This window comes from Ylistrum balloti, unplaced genomic scaffold, assembly GCF_031769215.1.
Source record: "Ylistrum balloti isolate Yb309-2 unplaced genomic scaffold, AGI_CSIRO_Ybal_v1 Utg370734, whole genome shotgun sequence".
Classification (NCBI taxonomy): domain Eukaryota; kingdom Metazoa; phylum Mollusca; class Bivalvia; order Pectinida; family Pectinidae; genus Ylistrum; species Ylistrum balloti.
In genome coordinates, this window is record NW_026782433.1 from 396,657 (window position 1) to 419,119 (window position 22,463).

At 33.3% G+C, this 22,463-nt stretch overlaps 1 protein-coding gene across 1 annotated transcript; it reads right to left on the bottom strand.

Moving 5' to 3' along the window:
* Positions 1-6,683: 6,683 nt before the first annotated feature.
* On the bottom strand, positions 6,684-20,908 carry LOC132557859 (inositol polyphosphate 5-phosphatase K-like). The gene is made up of 12 exons (XM_060222389.1): positions 20,700-20,908; positions 20,053-20,163; positions 18,710-18,803; positions 16,230-16,346; positions 15,861-15,968; positions 15,666-15,733; positions 14,871-14,982; positions 14,202-14,311; positions 13,846-14,008; positions 11,588-11,734; positions 10,957-11,145; positions 6,684-7,287 (listed from the first exon to the last, which is right to left on the bottom strand). The coding sequence occupies exons 1-12, from the start codon at positions 20,750-20,752 to the stop codon at positions 7,276-7,278; spliced, it is 1,284 nt and encodes a 427-aa protein (XP_060078372.1). The 5' UTR covers positions 20,753-20,908; the 3' UTR covers positions 6,684-7,275.
* Between the last annotated feature and the right edge of the window lie 1,555 nt (positions 20,909-22,463).

Sequence of the window (22,463 nt, forward strand, 5' to 3'; positions counted from 1 at the left end):
AAGATTCCTGTAAGAAACATTCCATCTTAATTAGTTTTTTTTTTAATAACTAATGAGGTGATCTATTAAGATTCCTGTAAGAAACATTCCATCTTAATTAGTTTTTTTTAATAACTAATGAGGTGATCTATTAAGATTCCTGTAAGAAACATTCCATCTTAATTATTTTTTTTTTTTAATAACTAATGAGGTGATCTATTAAGATTCCTGTAAGAAACATTCCATCTTAATTAGTTTTTTTAATAACTAATGAGGTGATCTATTAAGATTCCTGTAAGAAACATTCCATCTTAATTAGTTTTTTTTAATAACTAATGAGGTGATCTATTAAGATTCCTGTAAGAAACATTCCATCTTAATTAGTTTTTTTTAATAACTAATGAGGTGATCTATTAAGATTCCTGTAAGAAACATTCCATCTTAATTAGTTTTTTTTTTAATAACTAATGAGGTGATCTATTAAGATTCCTGTAAGAAACATTCCATCTTAATTAGTTTTTTTTAATAACTAATGAGGTGATCTATTAAGATTCCTGTAAGAAACATTCCATCTTAATTAGTTTTTTTTAATAACTAATGAGGTGATCTATTAAGATTCCTGTAAGAAACATTCCATCTTAATTAGTTTTTTTTAATAACTAATGAGGTGATCTATTAAGATTCCTGTAAGAAACATTCCATCTTAATTAGATGATTTTCAATAACTAATGAGGTGATTTATTATGACTTCAGGGAACTGGTTCTACCCTAAGATTTCGAGAATTACTTAACTTAGCATTTTTTGTGTTTAACCTCGTAATTATGTTGATAACAAATGCATTGAACCACGCAATCATATCAAAGTAAAATAAGCTGTATAGATTAGCACATTGTAATTGAAATAAAATGGCTGACAAGGTCTGTGGCTATTCTTTTTTTTTCATACAGCACAACACACGTTACAGTTAAATGTGAAAATTGATATTGATAAAGATATATCTATAAGGACATCATCAGGGTTCTTGTTCTGTTCCTTTTACAGCAAATAATAACTAGTACAGTATTTGTATAACAATATTAGAAAATGATAAGGTATATTTCAGAAGATTTGTTATATACAGGGTAAGCAGTCATTATGCTGCTGAAGATAAATATGAAATATGATTGATAAAATCTAACATTTCTTGGTGGCCGAGAAATGAAGATATCTGACTGCCTTTATCCCTACCCCTACACCTCTGGGTCACAGGTCCGAGGTCTATGTTAGGCACCAGCCAGTTACTGGCTGCAGTGCGGTATCTGACTGCCTTTATCCCTACCCCTACACCTCTGGGTCACAGGGCCGAGGTCTATGTTAGGCACCAGGCAGGTACTGGCTGCAGTGCGGTATCTGACTGCCTTTATCCCTACCCCTACACCTCTGGGTCACAGGTCTCAGGTCTATGTTAGGCACCAGCCAGGTACTGGCAGCAGAGCAGTAGTTTTGCTCCACCATCCAAACCTGGCACTTCCTTAAATAACTCAGGCTGTTTATGAGATGTAAAGCAACAACATAGTGAACATGTCCCTTTAATTTTGTTATAAGGAATAAACGGCTGAATGGTTTTCTTTATCTGTAATGATCTGTTTTCTCAATAAAGTCAAGAACAGGAAAATACATCAGGCTTGTTTCAATATTTTAATTAATTGGTTAGTTACAAAAAATAGCACTGTTTAGTCAATCATTTGTAATTGAAACTTTCATAATTTCAATAATGCTGCAGGATTACAACAAAACAAAATCGAAGACATTAAAAGTAAGATTTCTTGTCACTACAAACACACAATAAAAATAGGTTATGCATTTAGATCATATTAAAAACAGAGTGCAATTTAAATGATTAACATGATTGCACTGGCATTTTTAGCTTCGGTCCCATTATGTACTAGCTCCATATGTTTCTAAATGATGTACTCTCCATCAAGATACAATCAAAGGCAAGGTATTTCCATTAGCTCTATAACTAATATTTCAAAAACAAAGCAAGACTGAATCACTTTCTTTTGATATGGTCGATAGACATCGTCCTTAAACCTGTATATATATATGGATAATTGTTTATTCAGATTTTCTCTCGGAAAATTTTGCTGTCGAAATCAATTCACTGTATGTAAAAATTACATGAAATGGATGACAATCAATGATTAAACTGAAACACACTTTCATGTATAATAAGGTTTTTATTTAGGAGTTCTTTTCTTTAATTTTCAGAGAATGAAATAAAATTAAAATATAAAAAAAATAATGAAAATGAAAATAAAATCAATAGAACAACTTTGGATCAAGATTTAAACAAAACAAAAAGAAACAAAAATTTTTATACAGTATCTGCTTCACATATCTGATGTGGAAATCTTTCTTAGTCATGAGAAAAAGATTCTGTTTTCTATGTTAGATATACAGATATCATTAGGTACTCTGGAAAATACTCAGATACTATAAGACCTTAAGTACAAAATAACGAATGATATTACAATAACTATTAAAATAAAATAATATTATGACATCTTAATTCTAAAATTATGAAATATGTGTAAATACATATTGGTCCATGCAATATACGATTTATTTGATCATTCTTACTATAATTGTAGACAAAATATTTCTGGTATTTAACTGATATATGAATGAGGAAAAAAAAAGGTGAAGGTGAGGGAAGGGGAGGGTTACGTGATGTGGCTGCGGTAGGAACAAAGAGTTTTGAAGCCAATTAGGGACAATAAATGAAAGAGAGGGAGAATCAGTCATTATGCCCTTTGAAGGTGATTATTTACTCCTATCAACAAGACAAAGGTGTAAATAAAGAAATTGAAGATAAAGATGAATTATATAATTATGTAAAATAAAACTGGGCTGAACAGCGAATTTGTATTAGACACAAACTCATCCACAATGAGCTTCAGTGTAAACATTTTTCAATCTAGTACATATTCTGCTCGTAAACCTGTTTTTAAGGGTAAAGCACGACAATATAACATAAGAGGATAGTGGACTTCAGGTATATCACAGAGACTACAATGGTATCATATCCAGAGAGTATAACAATTAACAATCATTACAAAATTTACATTACATTATATATAAAATTAAGTCTTTGGCAAATATATATTAATCTTGTTTTTCTCTTCATGCAGGTAATGCAAAAATAACTTGTAGCTATACCGGTATATAGATATATGAAAATATGAATATTTATGCAATCTTATAAATAGATGTACAAATGTATGTTGGATAAACTAAGAAAAAATGGAATTTTTGAGATCAGACAATAAACAAATAAAGAATACCAGAGAAAATGGTACACAACAACACTGATATATCTTAAAGTACACTGTAATGCTACCTATCACTAATATTGATATGGATGTGCTGATCTGCTGTTTTCACTTACCACATTGCAACTCAAATACACATATTAATTGTATAGAGATAACACTACTGATCTGGTGGTATGACATCTCACCTCCAACAAACAGTTTGCCATATAATATTACATTTACATGTACCTACCAGAGATAACACTTGTGATTTGTTTGTCATATGACGTCATGGCTCAAGTAAACATGTGTCTACTATACCGAGATAGCTGAGAGAACACAACTGTTCTGTTTGTTTGTCATATGACGTCATACATCAAGCGAAAAGCTCATCCTGGTCACACTATAACACAACTGAGCAATCAACAGAAATCACATGACAACAGAGACCAAGATAAATTTTACACCTGTAGATAGGTTTCTTACTGCTTTTAAACACTCAGGTGTTTGAGGACTTAAAGTTTCCAAGTAAACTTCCATATGTAGAAAGAAAATTTTAAAAGTATCAACAATAACTTACTTGAAAAGATACGGAGAACGTTAACTGAAAAAACGAAATATTATTTCGAAAAAACGAATTATTATTTCGAAAAAACGAAATAAAATAAGTATGGAGCATGTCAGTTAATGGGCTCCGTAAAAAGACAACATTTAAAAATCTAACAACATAATTGTAAAACATTATGAATACATATTTTGCAAGAAATTTGAAATTAATTTGGTTAAGAAAATGACTTTTGCTACTTTCACACATAACTAATTTTACATCATGCATGTAATGAAATTTCGCAAAAATTAAACATTTATTCTGTTAATGTTCAAGTTTTTCCCAACAAAAAAATAATGATAAAAAGCACAATCAATATTCCTTCAAAGAAAACAATGCACATCAAACTATGATTGAACTGTAGAGTAATACATTGACAATGATGAAACAGTTTGAATAAATACACAACAAAAAAAATAACAGACTTTCCTTATAGCTGTACCGTAAACACATATTTTACTGGTAATCTAATTTTAGTATTTCTCATGCTGAAAAGATTGTACTAAAATATGACTGCACTAATGATAATTCAGCAAATTTAAGTCCCCTAGTACTGTTGGAGATAAGGATCAGACAAACTTTTTCTTTTATGTGGGTCAAAGGTCAAAATATAGGTTACAATGACCTTTTTTTGATACACAACACATTTGTTTCACTATGGTGAAATCATATTTCTAGTTTTAAATTCCAAGGATTAGGTAGTGTAGAGGATAGGGCTTTGACAAACTTTTTCTTCGCTGTAGGTCAATGATCTACTTTTGATATATGGCACACTGTCTCACCTCGGTGAACCCATAACCCAAGTATACAGTTCCAATGATTGCTAGTGTAGAAGAAAGGGCACAGACAAATATTTTCCTTGATGTAGGTCAAAGGTCAAAATGTATGTCAGAGTGACATACTTTTGATGAGTGACATGGTCTCACCAAGGTGAACCCCATGTCCAAAGTGTTATGTTCCCATGATTAGTTTTGTACAAGATAGAGACTGGACAAGGAAGGACAGAAGGACACACACAAAAAAAATGGACAAACACCATGCAAAACTATAGTTCCCTCCTGTTCCAGATAAAGGACTCATAATTGCAGTTTTTTCACACTAATTATGTATAGGAATCATTCTGGATGGGTGAATTCATTATTGCACTAATTTACCCAAAAATGACAAAGTGCTAAAATTAGATTACAAGATATTGAGTGTGTTTACAGTACATAGAATACAGCAAACACCAGGGGTTATTCAACATGATATTAAATGGTATGTCATAGATCTGTGTAAAACAGAAAAGAGGTTTTGGTTTTCTTATAACTGATTCCATCACATTTTCTTTAAAGAGAAAAAAAAATTCAAACAAAAAGTAGACATTGATACATCAATCAACATGCAAAAGTTAGAATATTAAAAAATATAGTCTTAATATTAGACCATCCTCATAAAGACAAAATGTAAAAAAATCTGTCATGGTATTTACCTTTTCAAAATACAGGTTAACTCTTAGTCAGATGTTGATTCAACTATAAGGATATCCTCAAATCCAAAATTCACAAGGTGACGCATCTAGTTGATTGTTTACTGATTTGACTAGTAGGACTTGCCCTGAGTTTGTAGAGCACTGCACTAGTATTCAGAGGCACCGGTTCTGAATGGATAATTACACCAGAATATTTGAAAGAATAATACATGTGTTAAAAGAGATTATTAGAAATACCAAATTTTTTTTTTCATAATACCCACCATATTGGTTCATAGAAACAAGCATTTACAACAAGATTTTACATAGATTGTATGTGAAGAGTAGAGGTACAAATTAAAGTATATACAAGCTGGCCGAGAATTTTCCAACATTGATTACAACCCAGATATCAGAAAATAAAATAACCTTCATTCCTACTTACTTTAACTAACATGAAAGATCTATAAAGTTTTCATTCCTTTAATTGGTAGCCAGGATAATGTAACTTTCCTGACCCACAAACCAGTACATTCTTAACATTTGCACAATTCCATTAACAGAATGCCTTAAAAAAAATTATCTGAACAAAAATATAAATTTTTTAAAAAAATAAATGGTCCACAGACTGCTGTGATTGGACAGTCCATTAAATATTATTTGCAATTTTAAAAAAAGCTTTGTAAGTTACATATAATTATATATTATATTCATCAACAATAAACAAGATTTATCAATGTGATATGGTAATCGACAGCTTTCTCCAAATTACATTGATAAATCTGACAATACTGTCCATGGATTTGAGCAATATTTTGCATAATTCTTTAATCTGAAGACTTCTAACTGATCCTTATCTTATTGGTTCAAGTTGTTGAGGTTAAAACACAATTCAAAACAAAATAATCTCCAAGTTATAATTCCTTAAATGGTTAAAAATAATCTGATGACAAGAAATGTTCATCAAAGATTTCATAATCAATATTTTAATATTTAAAATTGTTTCATTCACTCTTTCCAAATTATTTGTTTGTTGTTTTCAAATGATCAAATGATCCAACAGTATTTTGCAAAAGTCTCAATCTTCACAATTTTTAATCTGTATTCCAAACTTGTCTGTTTCTGTTTTCAAATTTGCTCATTTGTATTCTCAATAAAGATTTATAAAAGTCACATTCTTGTATTTACCGATAGTATAAAAAAAAAAAAAAAACAACTTTTAATTAGAACTTTCTTTATCATCTATTTGAGTTCCATGATCGCCAAGATGTCTTTTCAATATTTTCTAAGATTTTGATACTATCCGTTGGAAATTTTAAAATCTTTAATGAAAATAAAGCACTATGAAGATGTACTCTGAGAGGAGTTTTTTGTGGTGTTTTGATAAGGACTTTGGTTTAAATGTTTGGTTAATGTTTTTTTAGATAGCGGTTTGAACATTTGTTTAGGAAGTGAAATTGGTATAGTATGGTATCATAAAGTATATTTTTCAAAAGTGAAAATTGGTTCGAAGTTGTACATGTCAGGCTCAAAAAAGATAAACCTTTAAAAGATATGGAACAGAGAAGACTTAACACATCAAGACAATGGAATCCAACTTGTACATTAGATTCGCTGAGCAACATTTAAAATCACAGTAAAACTATACGATTCACAGATTGGTTGTATGGATACAAGGGGAAGTGGACTTGAGCACCTCTCAAATCACACAAAAAAACATCTCACCTGTATAAAAGTAGACAGGATTTTATCAGATTTTTATACTTGAGGATCAAATTCATAACAGAAATAAAAACATATATAAAAAGAGAAGTTATCTGACCATCATGTGTAAATTCTCCGAGTATTAAACTCCAGATCTGACAGCTGTAAATATAGGATTAAGGACTTGTTGTAAGTAGGCACTTTGTAATGATCAGACCTTTATTATTCCATCTATCACTCACTGCACAACCTAAAACATAATGAAAAATTACATATCATCCATTTTTCTGTATGATTTCCAAAATTTACAAGCATATTTGTGTCAAGGTCTGTTATTTGAACGTTATCTACTGACCAGACATCTATAACTATTCTTCCTTAAATTGTGACATAAGTCATGATCATATACATGTTACAGGTGAAACGTTCACTAACATGGAACTCACTACTGTAATGTTAACTTACATAATCTCACTGCTCTAACGTTAATTTACCAGGAACTCACTACTTTAACTTTAATTTACCTGGAACTCATTACTTTAACATTATTTTACCTGGAACTCACTACTTTAACATTGATTTACCAGGAACTCACTGCTTTAATGTTATTTTACCAGGAACTCACTACCTTAACATTGATTTACCAGGAACTCATTTCTTTAACACTGATTTACCAGGAACTCACTACTTTAAAATTGATTTACCAGGTACTCACTACTCTTAATATTAATATCCCTGGAACTCACTGCTGTAATGTTATTTTTACCAGGAACTCACTACTTTAACATTGATTTATCAGGAACTCACTACTTTAACATTGATTTACCAGGAACTAACTACATTAACGTTAATTTACCAGGAACTCACTGCTTTAACATTGATTTACCAGGAACTCATTTCTTTAACACTGATTTACCAGGAACTCACTACTTTAACATTGATTTACCAGGAACTCACTACTTTAACATTGATTTACCAGGAACTCACTACTTTAACATTGATTTACCAGGAACTAACTACATTAACGTTAATTTACCAGGAACTCACTGCTTTAACATTGATTTACCAGGAACTCATTTCTTTAACACTGATTTACCAGGAACTCACTACTTTAACATTGATTTACCAGGAACTCACTACTTTAACATTGATTTACCAGGAACTCACTACTTTAACATTGATTTACCAGGAACTCACTACTTTAACATTGATTTACCAGGAACTCACTTCTTTAACATTGATTTACCAGGAACTCCCTGCATTAACGTTAATTTATCAGGAAGTCATTACTTTAACATTGATTTACCAGGAACTCACTACTTTAACATTGATTTACAAGGAACTCACTACTTTAACATTGATTTACCAGGAACTCACTACTTTAACATTGATTTACCAGGAACTCACTACTTTAACATTATTTTACCAGGAACTCATTACTCTAATGTTATTTAACCAGGAACTCATTACTCTAATGTTATTTAACCAGGAACTCACTACTTTAACATTGATTTACCAGGAACTCACTACTTTAACATTGATTTATCAGGAACTCTTTACTTTAACATTGATTTACCAGGAACTCACTGCTTTAACGTTAATTTACCAGGAACACACTACTTTAACATTGATTTACCAGGAACTCACTACTCTAATGTTATTTAACCAGGAACTCACTACTTTAACATTGATTTACCAGGAACTCACTACTTTAACATTGATTTATCAGGAACTCTTTACTTTAACATTGATTTACCAGGAACTCACTGCTTTAACGTTAATTTACCAGGAACACACTACTTTAACATTGATTTACCAGGAACTCACTACTTTAACGTTAATTTACCAGGAACTCACTACTTTAACATTGATTTACCAGGAACTCACTACTTTAACATTGATTTACCAGGATCTCACTACTTTAACATTGATTTACCTGGAACTCAGTTCTTTAACGTTAATTTACCAGGAACTCACTGCTTTAACGTTAATTTATCAGGAACTCATTACTTTAACATTGATTTACCAGGAACTCACTGCTTTTAATGTTAATTTACCAGGAACTCACTGCTTTAACATTGATTTACCAGGAACTCATTTCTTTAACACTGATTTACCAGGAACTCACTACTTTAACATTGATTTACCAGGAACTCACTACTTTAACATTGATTTACCAGGAACTCACTACTTTAACATTGATTTACCAGGAACTCACTACTTTAACATTGATTTACCAGGAACTCACTTCTTTAACATTGATTTACCAGGAACTCCCTGCATTAACGTTAATTTATCAGGAAGTCATTACTTTAACATTGATTTACCAGGAACTCACTACTTTAACATTGATTTACAAGGAACTCACTACTTTAACATTGATTTACCAGGAACTCACTACTTTAACATTGATTTACCAGGAACTCACTACTGTAACATTATTTTACATGGAACTCACTACTTTAACATTATTTTACCAGGAACTCATTACTCTAATGTTATTTAACCAGGAACTCATTACTCTAATGTTATTTAACCAGGAACTCACTACTTTAACATTGATTTACCAGGAACTCACTACTTTAACATTGATTTATCAGGAACTCTTTACTTTAACATTGATTTACCAGGAACTCACTACTGTAACATTATTTTACATGGAACTCACTACTTTAACATTATTTTACCAGGAACTCATTACTCTAATGTTATTTAACCAGGAACTCATTACTCTAATGTTATTTAACCAGGAACTCACTACTTTAACATTGATTTACCAGGAACTCACTACTTTAACATTGATTTATCAGGAACTCTTTACTTTAACATTGATTTACCAGGAACTCACTGCTTTAACGTTAATTTACCAGGAACACACTACTTTAACATTGATTTACCAGGAACTCACTACTCTAATGTTATTTAACCAGGAACTCACTACTTTAACATTGATTTACCAGGAACTCACTACTTTAACATTGATTTATCAGGAACTCTTTACTTTAACATTGATTTACCAGGAACTCACTGCTTTAACGTTAATTTACCAGGAACACACTACTTTAACATTGATTTACCAGGAACTCACTACTTTAACATTGATTTACCAGGATCTCACTACTTTAACATTGATTTACCTGGAACTCAGTTCTTTAACGTTAATTTACCAGGAACTCACTGCTTTAACGTTAATTTATCAGGAACTCATTACTTTAACATTGATTTACCAGGAACTCACTGCTTTTAATGTTAATTTACCAGGAACTCACTACTTTAACATTGATTTACCAGGAACTCACTGCTTTAATGTTATTTTACCAGGAACTCACTACTTTAACATTGATTTACCAGGAACTCACTACTTTAACATTGATTTACCAGGAACTCACTACTTTAACATTGATTTCCCTGGAACTCACTACTTTAACATTGATTTACCAGGAACTCCCTGCTTTAACGTTAATTTATCAGGAAGTCATTACTTTAACATTGATTTACCAGGAACTCACTACTTTAACATTGATTTACCAGGAACTCATTTCTTTAACACTGATTTACCTGGAACTCACTACTTTAACATTGATTTACCAGGAACTCACTACTCTTAATATCAATATACCTGGAACTCACTGCTGTAATGTTATTTTACCAGAAACTCACTACTTTAACATTGATTTATCAGGAACTCACTACTTTAACATTGATTTATCAGGAACTCACTACTTTAACATTGATTTACCAGGAACTCACCACTTTAACATTGATTTACCAGGAACTCACTACTTTAACATTGATTTACCAGGAACTCACCACTTTAACATTGATTTACCAGGAACTCACCACTTTAACATTGATTTACCAGGAACTCACCACTTTAACATTGATTTACCAGGAACTCATTACTGTAATGTTAACTTACCTGGAACTCACTGCTCATTCCCATTAATGTGTCCTTGACCTTGCTGATGTAACACAACACATACATTCCTGGTTTCGTTGGCAGGTCTCTTCCCTTCCAGGTCAAGGTGATATTCGGTTGGTCCCTTCCCTCTACCTTACTCTCTGCATACTTGTAACTGATGTAGTCATTCAGGGTTGAAAAGTCATTCTGGCACATCAAGGATAGAAATTTATATAAATACTTCTTCGAATAACTGTACATGAAGTTTGAGAGAGTCCAAGTTAAATTTACAGTGATTTCTCTACATCCTTATAACGAAAACTAAAGAGTAAAACTTTAACAGAATCAATCACATTTTAAAATCCTTGCCAGTAATGTCAGAAAAAATTTTAACACCCCAAATATCCTGACCAGTTATGCCACATGGCTACATCCTATGACCTAGACTAACAGCAAATTTAATGGCTGAAGAACTTAACATATGATCTACTAGATATCAACTTTCCAGGTTATATTAAATATACATATTGAGACACTGAATTAAACAAATCTGTAGTATTAATAGAAAAATATCTTTTAAAGTGTCTAACGAGCTCTAGTTTAGAACTACATGCCAGTGTAATGTAGATGCAAACCATGGGCTCCTTACTCTGTACAGGCCTATCCAGTCCCAGGAGGAGGAAGTCAGATCAGGGTTGTTCCTGTACATGTATGTAACATCCACATCCTTACCAAGCTTCCATGTCGATGGGACCTGAAGTGTCACAACAGGTTGGCTGGGTGGATGGGGAAACACCTGAAAATGAGAATTTTTAGATATAGGTGTTACAGTACTAATGATGTCTTTAGTAATGTATACCTGAAACTAAGGACAATTTTGTTCACTGATTGCCAGTTAGACCTGGGATTTTCATTCGTGAAATAAGGACAGACCTGCTTCAACAAAGTCTTTTAAAGCCTGTATTAATGTATTAAGGAGAGAGAGGAAAACTCGAATATAAACTAAATCTGATTTGAGTAGAATGACTTTTTATTACATTTTAAACCAGTGAAATTATATAGAGAAATATCACATTATTAAAGTTTTATTTTTCATATTTTTCTTATTTACCAATTTTGTAAATTTATACCAATGAAGATAGAGAACACAGGTCATTTTAAAAAATTGACATCATAAAGCCAGGTACAAAAACATAACCAAACATCTGTAGTATGTACATGTAACACAATCTGTGATTCCTTGGTAAATTTCCATTTCCGTGGAAGTCAGCGAACAATGCAAGCCAGCAACTTAAATTACTTTGTCAGAGGTCCAAATCTCCAAAACTGAACATCTTGAAAGTGGAAGTTGACATTTCAAGAGCATTTGTATTATTGCCAGCAATTACCAAGGTTGCCACCATATTTTCAGTTGTGTAACTTACTTCTTACACCCCTTTATTGTTACACTCTCCCTGAACATTTTACAGCAAATTTGTTTATTACTGACATGAATAAGCAACTGTTTCTATGACAGTGAATTTTTGGGACTTGAATACATGAGTCCTGGACTTAAGCCTTTCTTTTGGGACTCGCTTAAATTTTGAGAACCCTTTTATCTCTTTGAAAGTGTACTCATCAAAGTTTTAGAAAAGTTTCTCTGGACTCACAACAAAATATCCACAATATTCACATATAAGAACTTTAATTTACATTGGAAATTGTTTTTGTGTTTATATACTTTTACTAAATTTTTTAAAAACTTTATTTTGTTGCACACTATGAAGCTGTGATAAGCGAGTAGTGAAGTAAGCTTTGTCATTTTATATCTGTCCTAAGTACAACAGTATTTCACTAGTTTTGTCTGTGAAAATGTAACACATTGAATATTCAATAGTGTCTTCCTTAATAAATATATATTTCACTTGTATGTCTAAATTCTGTTTGTATCTTTTACAAGTGTATATTTCTGAAGATGCTATTAAATATTCTCTATGTGGTCATTTCTGAAAATCATAATTTTGTCCGAAAAAACATTTGTTATAATTTTTTTGGTGGGTTCTGATATCCATACTACAACAATGTTCCAAGATTCATTAGAATAACAGTAACTCTTGTACTTACAGAGAAACTGAGCACAATACAAAACTTTGTAAACTTTAGGATCTCAGCATCCCAAACTTGTGGTCACTTTTGTGACATATGACAGGTTTTTGGTCACTTTTGTGACATATGACAGGTTTTTGGTCACTTTTGTGACATATGACAGGTTTGTGGTCACGTTTGTGACATATACACCGGAAATTGAAACTCTGAGATGACAGGTTTGCGGTCACTTTTGTGACATATGACAGGTTTTTGGTCACTTTTGTGACATATGACAGGTTTGTGGTCACTTTTGTGATGTACACACCAGAAATTGAAACTCTGAGATGACAGGATTGCGGTCACTTTTGTGACATATGACAGGTTTGAGGTCACGTTTGTGACATATACACCGGAAATTGAAACTCTGAGATGACAGGTTTGCGGTCACTTTTGTGACATATGACAGGTTTTTGGTCACTTTTGTGACATATGACAGGTTTGTGGTCACTTTTGTGATGTACACACCAGAAATTGAAACTCTGAGATGACAGGATTGCGGTCACTTTTGTGACATATGACAGGTTTGAGGTCACGTTTGTGACATATACACCGGAAATTGAAACTCTGAGATGACAGGTTTGCGGTCACTTTTGTGACATATGACAGGTTTTTGGTCACTTTTGTGACATATGACAGGTTTGTGGTCACTTTTGTGATGTACACACCAGAAATTGAAACTCTGAGATGACAGGATTGCGGTCACTTTTGTGACATATGACAGGTTTGCGGTCACTTTTGTGACATATGACAGGTTTGTGGTCACTTTTGTGATGTACACACCGGAAATTGAAACTCTGAGATGACAGGTTTGTGGTCACTTGTGGTGTAGGAAGGAAGAGATTTGTAGTAAAATTGTTTCACACTAAGATCCAAGTTCTGGAACGAGTCTTCATGGACCATCCACAGAATTCGATCACACCAGGCCGGTACCCGCTGCTTCTCACTGTGGACGATCAATACAAACACATTTATAGGGAGTATACTCAAACATTCATTAAACCAGTATACAACTTGTATCTATAAACTTTCAAATCTTTATAAACATTATGACATGTCCCTACTTTTTACTTGGTGACAGATATTTACTTAGCGTCATGTAACATGTATTGACTTAGTATCATATGACAATTACCTACCTTGTGTCATAGATGTCTGTGCCAGGATCAAACTTGTAGGTTGGTGCAAATGTGATTGGTCCCTCTTCAAAATCAGTGAATATCATTCCCTCTTCTTTACATTTTAACAACTGAAACGAACCCCATATTATAAAAATTCTTTATCATACTTTGTGAAGATGTTCATCTTTATGTTACATATTTGATCAAAGTTCTATCAATCACATGATTTTCAATGTTTATAGTCAACATAACCTTGTAATATATTTAATACCTCAGTGAACTGATGTTATAAATCAGACTTACTGAGATATCAGGATTTCATATCATTAATGAAATGAGGCCACAAATTGTCAGATTTCATTATGAAATCATTATCAAGATTTTAGAAATAGTGTCAAGATGACTTCCAGCTTAACAATGAAAAGAATTGATTTCTACAATATTTGCCAAAATATTTGATCATGTGATCAAAAAGATCTTAATTCATTTTCATTTCAAACACGATTTGGGAAACTTGTTACAAAATTTCTTGGGACATTCTTCATGAATTTCATATGAACTATGAAACCTCGTATAAGATATGAAGGACTGTAACAATGAAACCAAAAATCACACAAAACGTCACCATAAAGAGATACGATAAATTATACGAGTGAATTTGTTTAGAACAACTTGTACATAACTTACCTGATCGTTCTTGAGTAAGGCACTATAATTTTTGGCTGCTATTTCTCTTTCGACTTCCGCTCTTTTCAAGTCATCCAAACGAAAATTCAGATCTCCCATCCAAAACACATAACTGAGAAATTTAAGAACAAGATTTTTTTTCAGCCAAAGTTACATGTTCACATACCCCCAATCATGTGAGTTTTCTCCGGTAAGACTCTCCTAAATATTTCATTTGGCCATCAAGTGTTAAAAGCATAACTTGATATCATCTCTTTCTTTTCAACTAAATAAAATTCACATCATTAACTCCCTTCATTAATTTGTCATAGACCGCTCTCCTGACATTTTAAGACCAATTGCCTTATGTCTACTAAATATTAAATAAAGTGATGATTTTTTGATCAGGCGTAAATATTGGTCTGTACTTTCCGTTTTTTCTATAGTTACATTAGCAGTTATGGTGTTATCATCATCAGGTACATAGCTCACTGTTTCAACATTATGTCAGGAAAAATAATTTATTGCAGACTGGATTTAATGTTAATTTTCCAGGGATTAAGAAAATAACAGTCAGATGAAATACTATTGGGGTAATGTCCATGAAGCTTTGATATACAGAAATGTAAGAGTTTTACTGTTACAACCACCATTTTTTAATTATCCAAATTCTTATTGCTAAGATAAAGGGGATTTTTGCAGAAACCAAAGAAATATTGCTGAAAAAAGTTCTTCAAGTTATCCAAGTTCAAGCTAACAAGGGTAAATAAGTCCTTTTTGAACTTATCAAATAAACAAATTCTAATATAAACTTACTCGTGGTCTAGGATATTATCAACATCCTTGTCTCGGAAATTCTGTGTGTCTAGTATAGTGAAAAAATCCTACAACATCAAAAATAAACCATTTTAAGCTACATCAGTCTGTGTAATACTGTCACAATTTATTTTCATTGACAAATCAAATACCGTACAATTTCTTGATGAAGTAGAATGCAATTTCTGATAGTACCTCAATTCGTTCCATAGCATTGTTCATATGAGCTGCCAAGTGGGCGTTGACCATGATTAGATTGACACCATTGACATCAAATCTGATGCTTACACCTCCTTTATTGCCCTATGTAGGAAGATAAGATGTAATTATCAGTAAGAAAGCAACACAATTGATATACTTTGGTCACAAATACATTTAGTAAGAGTTTCCAATATCACAACCCTTTGAAATAAATTACCATTAAATTTTTTTGTAAATATATTTACAGGAAGAACTGCAATACAAAGAGTTATTTCATAAAAAAGAACTTTTAACATTGATGTTTAAAATAGTCTCCCTACAATGAGTTCATGTGTAAATAATTTACTGAGAGAATCTACTTACCCACCAGCCACCCATACCAGCCTTAGACCTCTCAGACTCAATGTGTTCATAGCTTAACAGGTCTCCTCTCTTCACAAAGGCTAATGATAATAACCCCTGCATTCTTACAACTTTTACCTATGAGCATAAGAAGAATTTCAAATGCTATTTTGAGTTATCACATATTTTGTACATTTAAAAGACACCTCAGAATTTTGATGCTTTTCAACATGAATACAGAATTTTTCTACCTCAACGCATTTACTTGATCATATTTTGGAATTTTGTCATCCTCGAAATCCAGAGGATCAATTGCAAATCTCACATTACTCTATACCCTCAGACTGTCTCAATGTCACACACAACTTTACACCCTCAGGGTTTGTCAATATCACACATTACTCTGAACCCTCCGACTTTGTCAATAACCCTCAGGGTTTTTCAGTATTACACATTACTCTGAACCCTCCGACTTTGTCAATAACCCTCAAGGTTTGTCAGTATTACACATTACTCTGAACCCTCAGACTTTGTCAATAACCCTCAGGGTTTGTCAGTATTACACATTACTCTGAATCCTTCGACTTTGTCAATAACCCTCAAGGTTTGTCAGTATTACACATTACTCTGAACCCTCAGACTTTGTCAATAACCCTCAGGGTTTGTCAGTATCACACATTACTCTGAACCCTCCGACTTTGTCAATAACCCTCAGGGTTTGTCAGTATTACACATTACTCTGAACCCTCCGACTTTGTCAATAACCCTCAGGGTTTGTCAGTATTACACATTACTCTGAACCCTCAGACTTTGTCAATAACCCTCAGGGTTTGTCAGTATCACACATTACTCTGAACCCTCCGACTTTGTCAATAACCCTCAGGGTTTGTCAGTATCACACATTACTCTGAACCCTCAGACTTTGTCAATAACCCACAGGGTTTGTCAGTATTACACATTACTCTGAATCCTTCGACTTTGTCAATAACCCTCAGGGTTTGTCAGTATCACACATTACTCTGAACCCTCCGACTTTGTCAATAACCCTCAGGGTTTGTCAGTATCACACATTACTCTGAACCTTCCGACTTTGTCAATAACCCTCAGGGTTTGTCAGTATCACACATTACTCTGAACCCTTCGACTTTGTCAATAACACACATAACTCTATACCCTTAGGTCTTGTCAATATCACAAGTTACTCTGTACCCTCAGACTTTGTCAATAAACCTCAGGGTTTGTCAGTATCACACATTACTCTGAACCCTTCGACTTTGTCAATAACCCTCAGGGTTTGTCAGTATCACACATTACTCTGAACCCTTCGACTTTGTCAATAACACACATAACTCTATACCCTTAGGTCTTGTCAATATCACAAGTTACTCTGTACCCTCAGACTTTGTCCATAACCCTCAGGGTTTGTCAGTATCACACATTACTCTGAACCCTTCGACTTTGTCAATAACCCTCAGGGTTTGTCAGTATCACACATTACTCTGAACCCTTCGACTTTGTCAATAACACACATAACTCTATACCCTTAGGTCTTGTCAGTATCACACATTACTCTGAACCCTCCGACTTTGTCAATAACCCTCTGGGTTTGTCAGTATCACACATTACTCGGAACCCTCCGACTTTGTCAATAACCCTCAGAGTTTGTCAGTATTACACATTACTCTGAACCCTTCAACTTTGTGAATAACCCTCAGGGTTTGTCAGTATCACACATTACTCTGAACCCTCATACTTTGTCAATAACCCTCAGGGTTTGTCAGTATCACACATTACTCTGAACCCTCCGACTTTGTCAATAACACACATAACTCTATACCCTTAGGTCTTGTCAATATCACAAGTTACTCTGTACCCTCAGACTTTGTCAATAAACCTCAGGGTTTGTCAGTATCACACATTACTCTGAACCCTCCGACTTTGTCAATAACCCTCAGGGTTTGTCAGTATCACACATTACTCTGAACCCTCCGACTTTGTCAATAACCCTCAGGGTTTGTCAGTATCACACATTACTCTGAACCCTCTGACTTTGTCAATAACCCTCAGGGTTTGTCAGTATCACACATTACTCTGAACCCTCCAACTTTGTCTAGATTATAAATTATTCTGTACTCTAAGACTTTATCAGTACTACACACCACTCTGCAACCTACAACTTTGTCAATATCACAAATTACTCAGCCCATAATACTTTGTCAATCAATAACTTCAGAACTTCTCTGCATCTTCTAACCTCCTCCTTAGAGAAAACAACCCCCTATATACATTGTATTCGACGAAACAAAATAGATTTGCTGGAGACTGATACAGTACACCATCGTATGCCTGTAATCTCACAGTACTATAGAATTGATAACAAAATACATGTACATGCATAGTAGCATCTTTCTATAAAATGATCATAAAGATGTAAACATCAATCTCAGATTTCAATGGAATATCTGAGAATGCTGCATTTAATGGGCTTGTCTGATACTCACTCGAACAAATCCTGTTTTCCCAAGAACATGTGTTAAGGCTTTGGTCCACTTGTTTTCTTCTGCATCTGCATCACCTGTACTCACTTCTTGTAAACTGATGAAAAATAAGCGACATATTGGTAAGGCAGAGTATTATAAGTAGTAACCTAGGGGTCAGACCTCTGTCCATGTTTCAGAAACTGAACAAATGCCTATATATTCTGTATCATACAGATTCTGTATCTAGGTATGCAAATTGAAAGTTAATGTAAAAATTCTGAAGTACATAAAAAGCAGAGTATGATTTCAATAAAGATCTAGTTGTCAAGCTGGCTAGGTATTACCATATATCTGAGTTGAAAATTAATGTTTGATGTAAAACATTTTAGTATTAGTATCACTTTATAAATAATTTCATCATGGAGGGTGAAGATAGAAGCCATTAGTAAGTTAAATCAAGAGTATGTACAGTTTAGATACCGTAGTTGAATTTTTATATCCAAATGATACATCTCAAAGTCATACTGATTTTCTTTTTTAAACTATGTAAGAACACTCCCCTTTTCTGTTTATTTTTGTCTATAAAAGCACAGGAAAATCAAAGTCTGACAACAATGACAAACTTTGATATAAGTAAGAAATTAAATTTGCCAATCAACAAACTACACAGTACTTATAATAAACATATAGCTAAACCTTCACATAACCAGCTTGAGATGGTTCTAGCATCACAGAATATCAACATACATATACTGAATGAGAGCAACAATATGTGTAGGGTAAAAAATGCACAGTTTTATAATTCCCAGTTGAATACAAAACAATGAACCTGAATGATAAAATGTGTTCTGTTAAAACGTGTATTGGTTATCATTATATTACCGTATCTTATTTGAACTATTTACTGAAAACTTAAGATTGGTCAATATATTTACATACAGCAAGTTTAGTTTTGGATGGGAATGGCTCACTCTTTCAAAGTGAATATGCCAAAAATTTCACTATTCAGTCTCTGCCTCAATCTGTATGTTTTGTTTTTTCATTCTGACTCAACCAGTCTTAATTCTCAACCACTTATGTAAAAGTCCTGACGAGTTCTGATCACAAGTATTTACCCCTTTGTTTTGTATGTGCACTGAGAATGTAATGTTTCCCATGACCAAACAAGAAACACTTACGAATAATTACAAAATAGTTCTTCAGAACTCAGCAAGCTAAAGCATAGCAGCTTAAATTCTTACATTATGGCTGTATTAGGGAGAGTAATATCACACAGAAGCCACCACTTATGTAATCAGAAATACAAAACATATGCAGCACAATACAATAAAGTCTGGTACTTTTGACATAACAAATATACTTACCCTATGCCATATATATCGGGTAGCATTTCATAAGGTTTGTCCAGTCCAAGAAGTTCTGTCATATCACTAGGAGGGTCTGTTGTACCCACATTCCAGGTGCACATATACAACCTTAAAGATCGCATTTAGAAATTTGATCAAAAGGAAATCTCGGGAACTACCTGATTTTTATATTTCTTACTGTATATTATATGTATATTTAAATAATTTCATATAAATTACTCAAACAATTTGAACAAAAAAATCATTTTAAATATGATAAAATGAAAAGTGAGGAAGATATCAAGATCATAGTAGCTTCAACCGATGTATAGTTAAGATGTATTAATTTTGAATTCCTAAGAGTCTGTGATCATAGAAAACAGAGGAAAGATAATATCATATGACCAAATTACTGGATTTCAAGATCAGGAACTGTACGCTCGATGTGCACATGTTGAACATTCATATCAGCTGACCCTTGACATTTGGTAACTTCTAAAGTCAAATCCCAAATCTGAAGGATCGAACATATACCTTCAAACTTAAAGAGTCAAAGCTCATTTGCGGGAATCTGAATTCCCTGCATGTACGATGTGCACACGAACCATGCCTGAGAGCACGATCTGTATCAGTGTATAGTCAGTTTAAGTGTTCAATTTGTTTACCTTACTATCTTTGGTTTCGGAATGACTGCATGACTTTTGATTGAAGATGCCATTATTCTGCTTCTTGCAGATACAGCTTATAATGACTGTTTACTGCATAACAATCTCTTGTTTCTGGGATTATTTTTTGTATTCCGTGATGACCTGCAACTGTCACGGGAGACACCTGTCATCTGACACTCAGTCTTCTAGTTCAGTCTCGATGATCTAGGTAACAAAACAGGCTAAATCAGTTGACGTTTATCTACATAAAAACATACTATATAATCGTGAAATCTTTATCATAAACGATATTGAAATTGTGCGTTTCCTTTCTTTAACGAGGCATACATCGTATCAAACTGTCAAAACATTTCCTACATTTAAACCGGAAGTGTGGATAACATCGTCTAAACTCGTGATGTCATCAACTTCTGTGCTCTCTTTTACTTCCGGTAGGGCAAAGTAAGTGGATCTGAAAAGCAAATCTTAGAAGTAAATCCGAATAAATCTAATCTATCACAGCACATCAAAAACTTTTACTTACATAAAAGTATGCACGGATATCTAATATATCTCAAAACGTATCGATATTACCCATGAAGTGTACGATACGTTTTAATTTATCCAATGATCCTACCTATTTACCCCATGTGAACATGTTTACATGTTATGTTGTCTGCTCGTTTAATGAAATAAACGGCTGTGGACGCTGTCATATTTTGTGTTAAATGGCATGTGCGAATTAGCCGATGACAAAGCTTGCTATATTGCACCGTTTTTACCGTGTTAGAAACGGAAACGTGCCTGAAATTGTAATAAGGGTGATGTCAGTTAGACGGGTAGCTGCTAACACAGGCCTGTGTTCCAGTACAATGTACATCACCTAGATGTTCCTTTTTTCGGGTCAGTTAAGAGAAGACCTAGGCCTGGTACATTTTGGACGATTATGATACCTCTAGAAATAGTCAACAGCGAGACTATAGGTCCATTTTTACATTGACCTAGTTTAAGAGAAATACTGAAGTTCTCCAGTCTATATTAGTGTAGGATTGATTTGGTTTTACATTATTTAACGTCTTACCAAAGTCTTTTGCCATTTAAGGGCGACATTCTTATGTTTGCGAGGTATTTGTTTGTGGATGGCAGCAATATTCCTTGCTGCCACACCAAAATATACTTTGAAGCATCCACAGGACACCCCCAATTGATTACATTACACTGACATTGGGGTAATCGAAATCCCACTAAGGCAACGTATATTATCGTGTTCTGTCTTTTCCCATATGAAGTAATACAATATCTCATTGAACAGAGATGTTCATGTTGGGTAAAATTTTGTACATGGTTATTGGTGACTTGCTAAAATTTTTGACCCCTGGTCAAAATCTGTTCTTATGACATTTTACTTATAATGTACAAATAGGAATTTTCTTGTTTACTGCCTTCATCATTCTGGACCAATTCTAACTACAGCAACAATTGCAGTGATATACAGACATTTGTTGCTTTATGGAAGAAAAGGTGTAATAGCTAAAGGTGATCATAAGGGTAGTAAACTGGCAAGGTGGCAAAGATTTATAGTAACAACACTTCAACACTGACTTGACTGTTGGACTTGTAGATTGATAAAATATGTTTGATCATTAATTGTAAGCAACAGTAAAGGTGTTCAGAGTTGCATCATAAAAGATTAACAATTTAATGGTTTCAGGAGTGTTATGTTGGGTAGTGGTCAGTAGAATAGTGGTCAGAGTTGAACAGGATATTTGTTATTAGAATCCA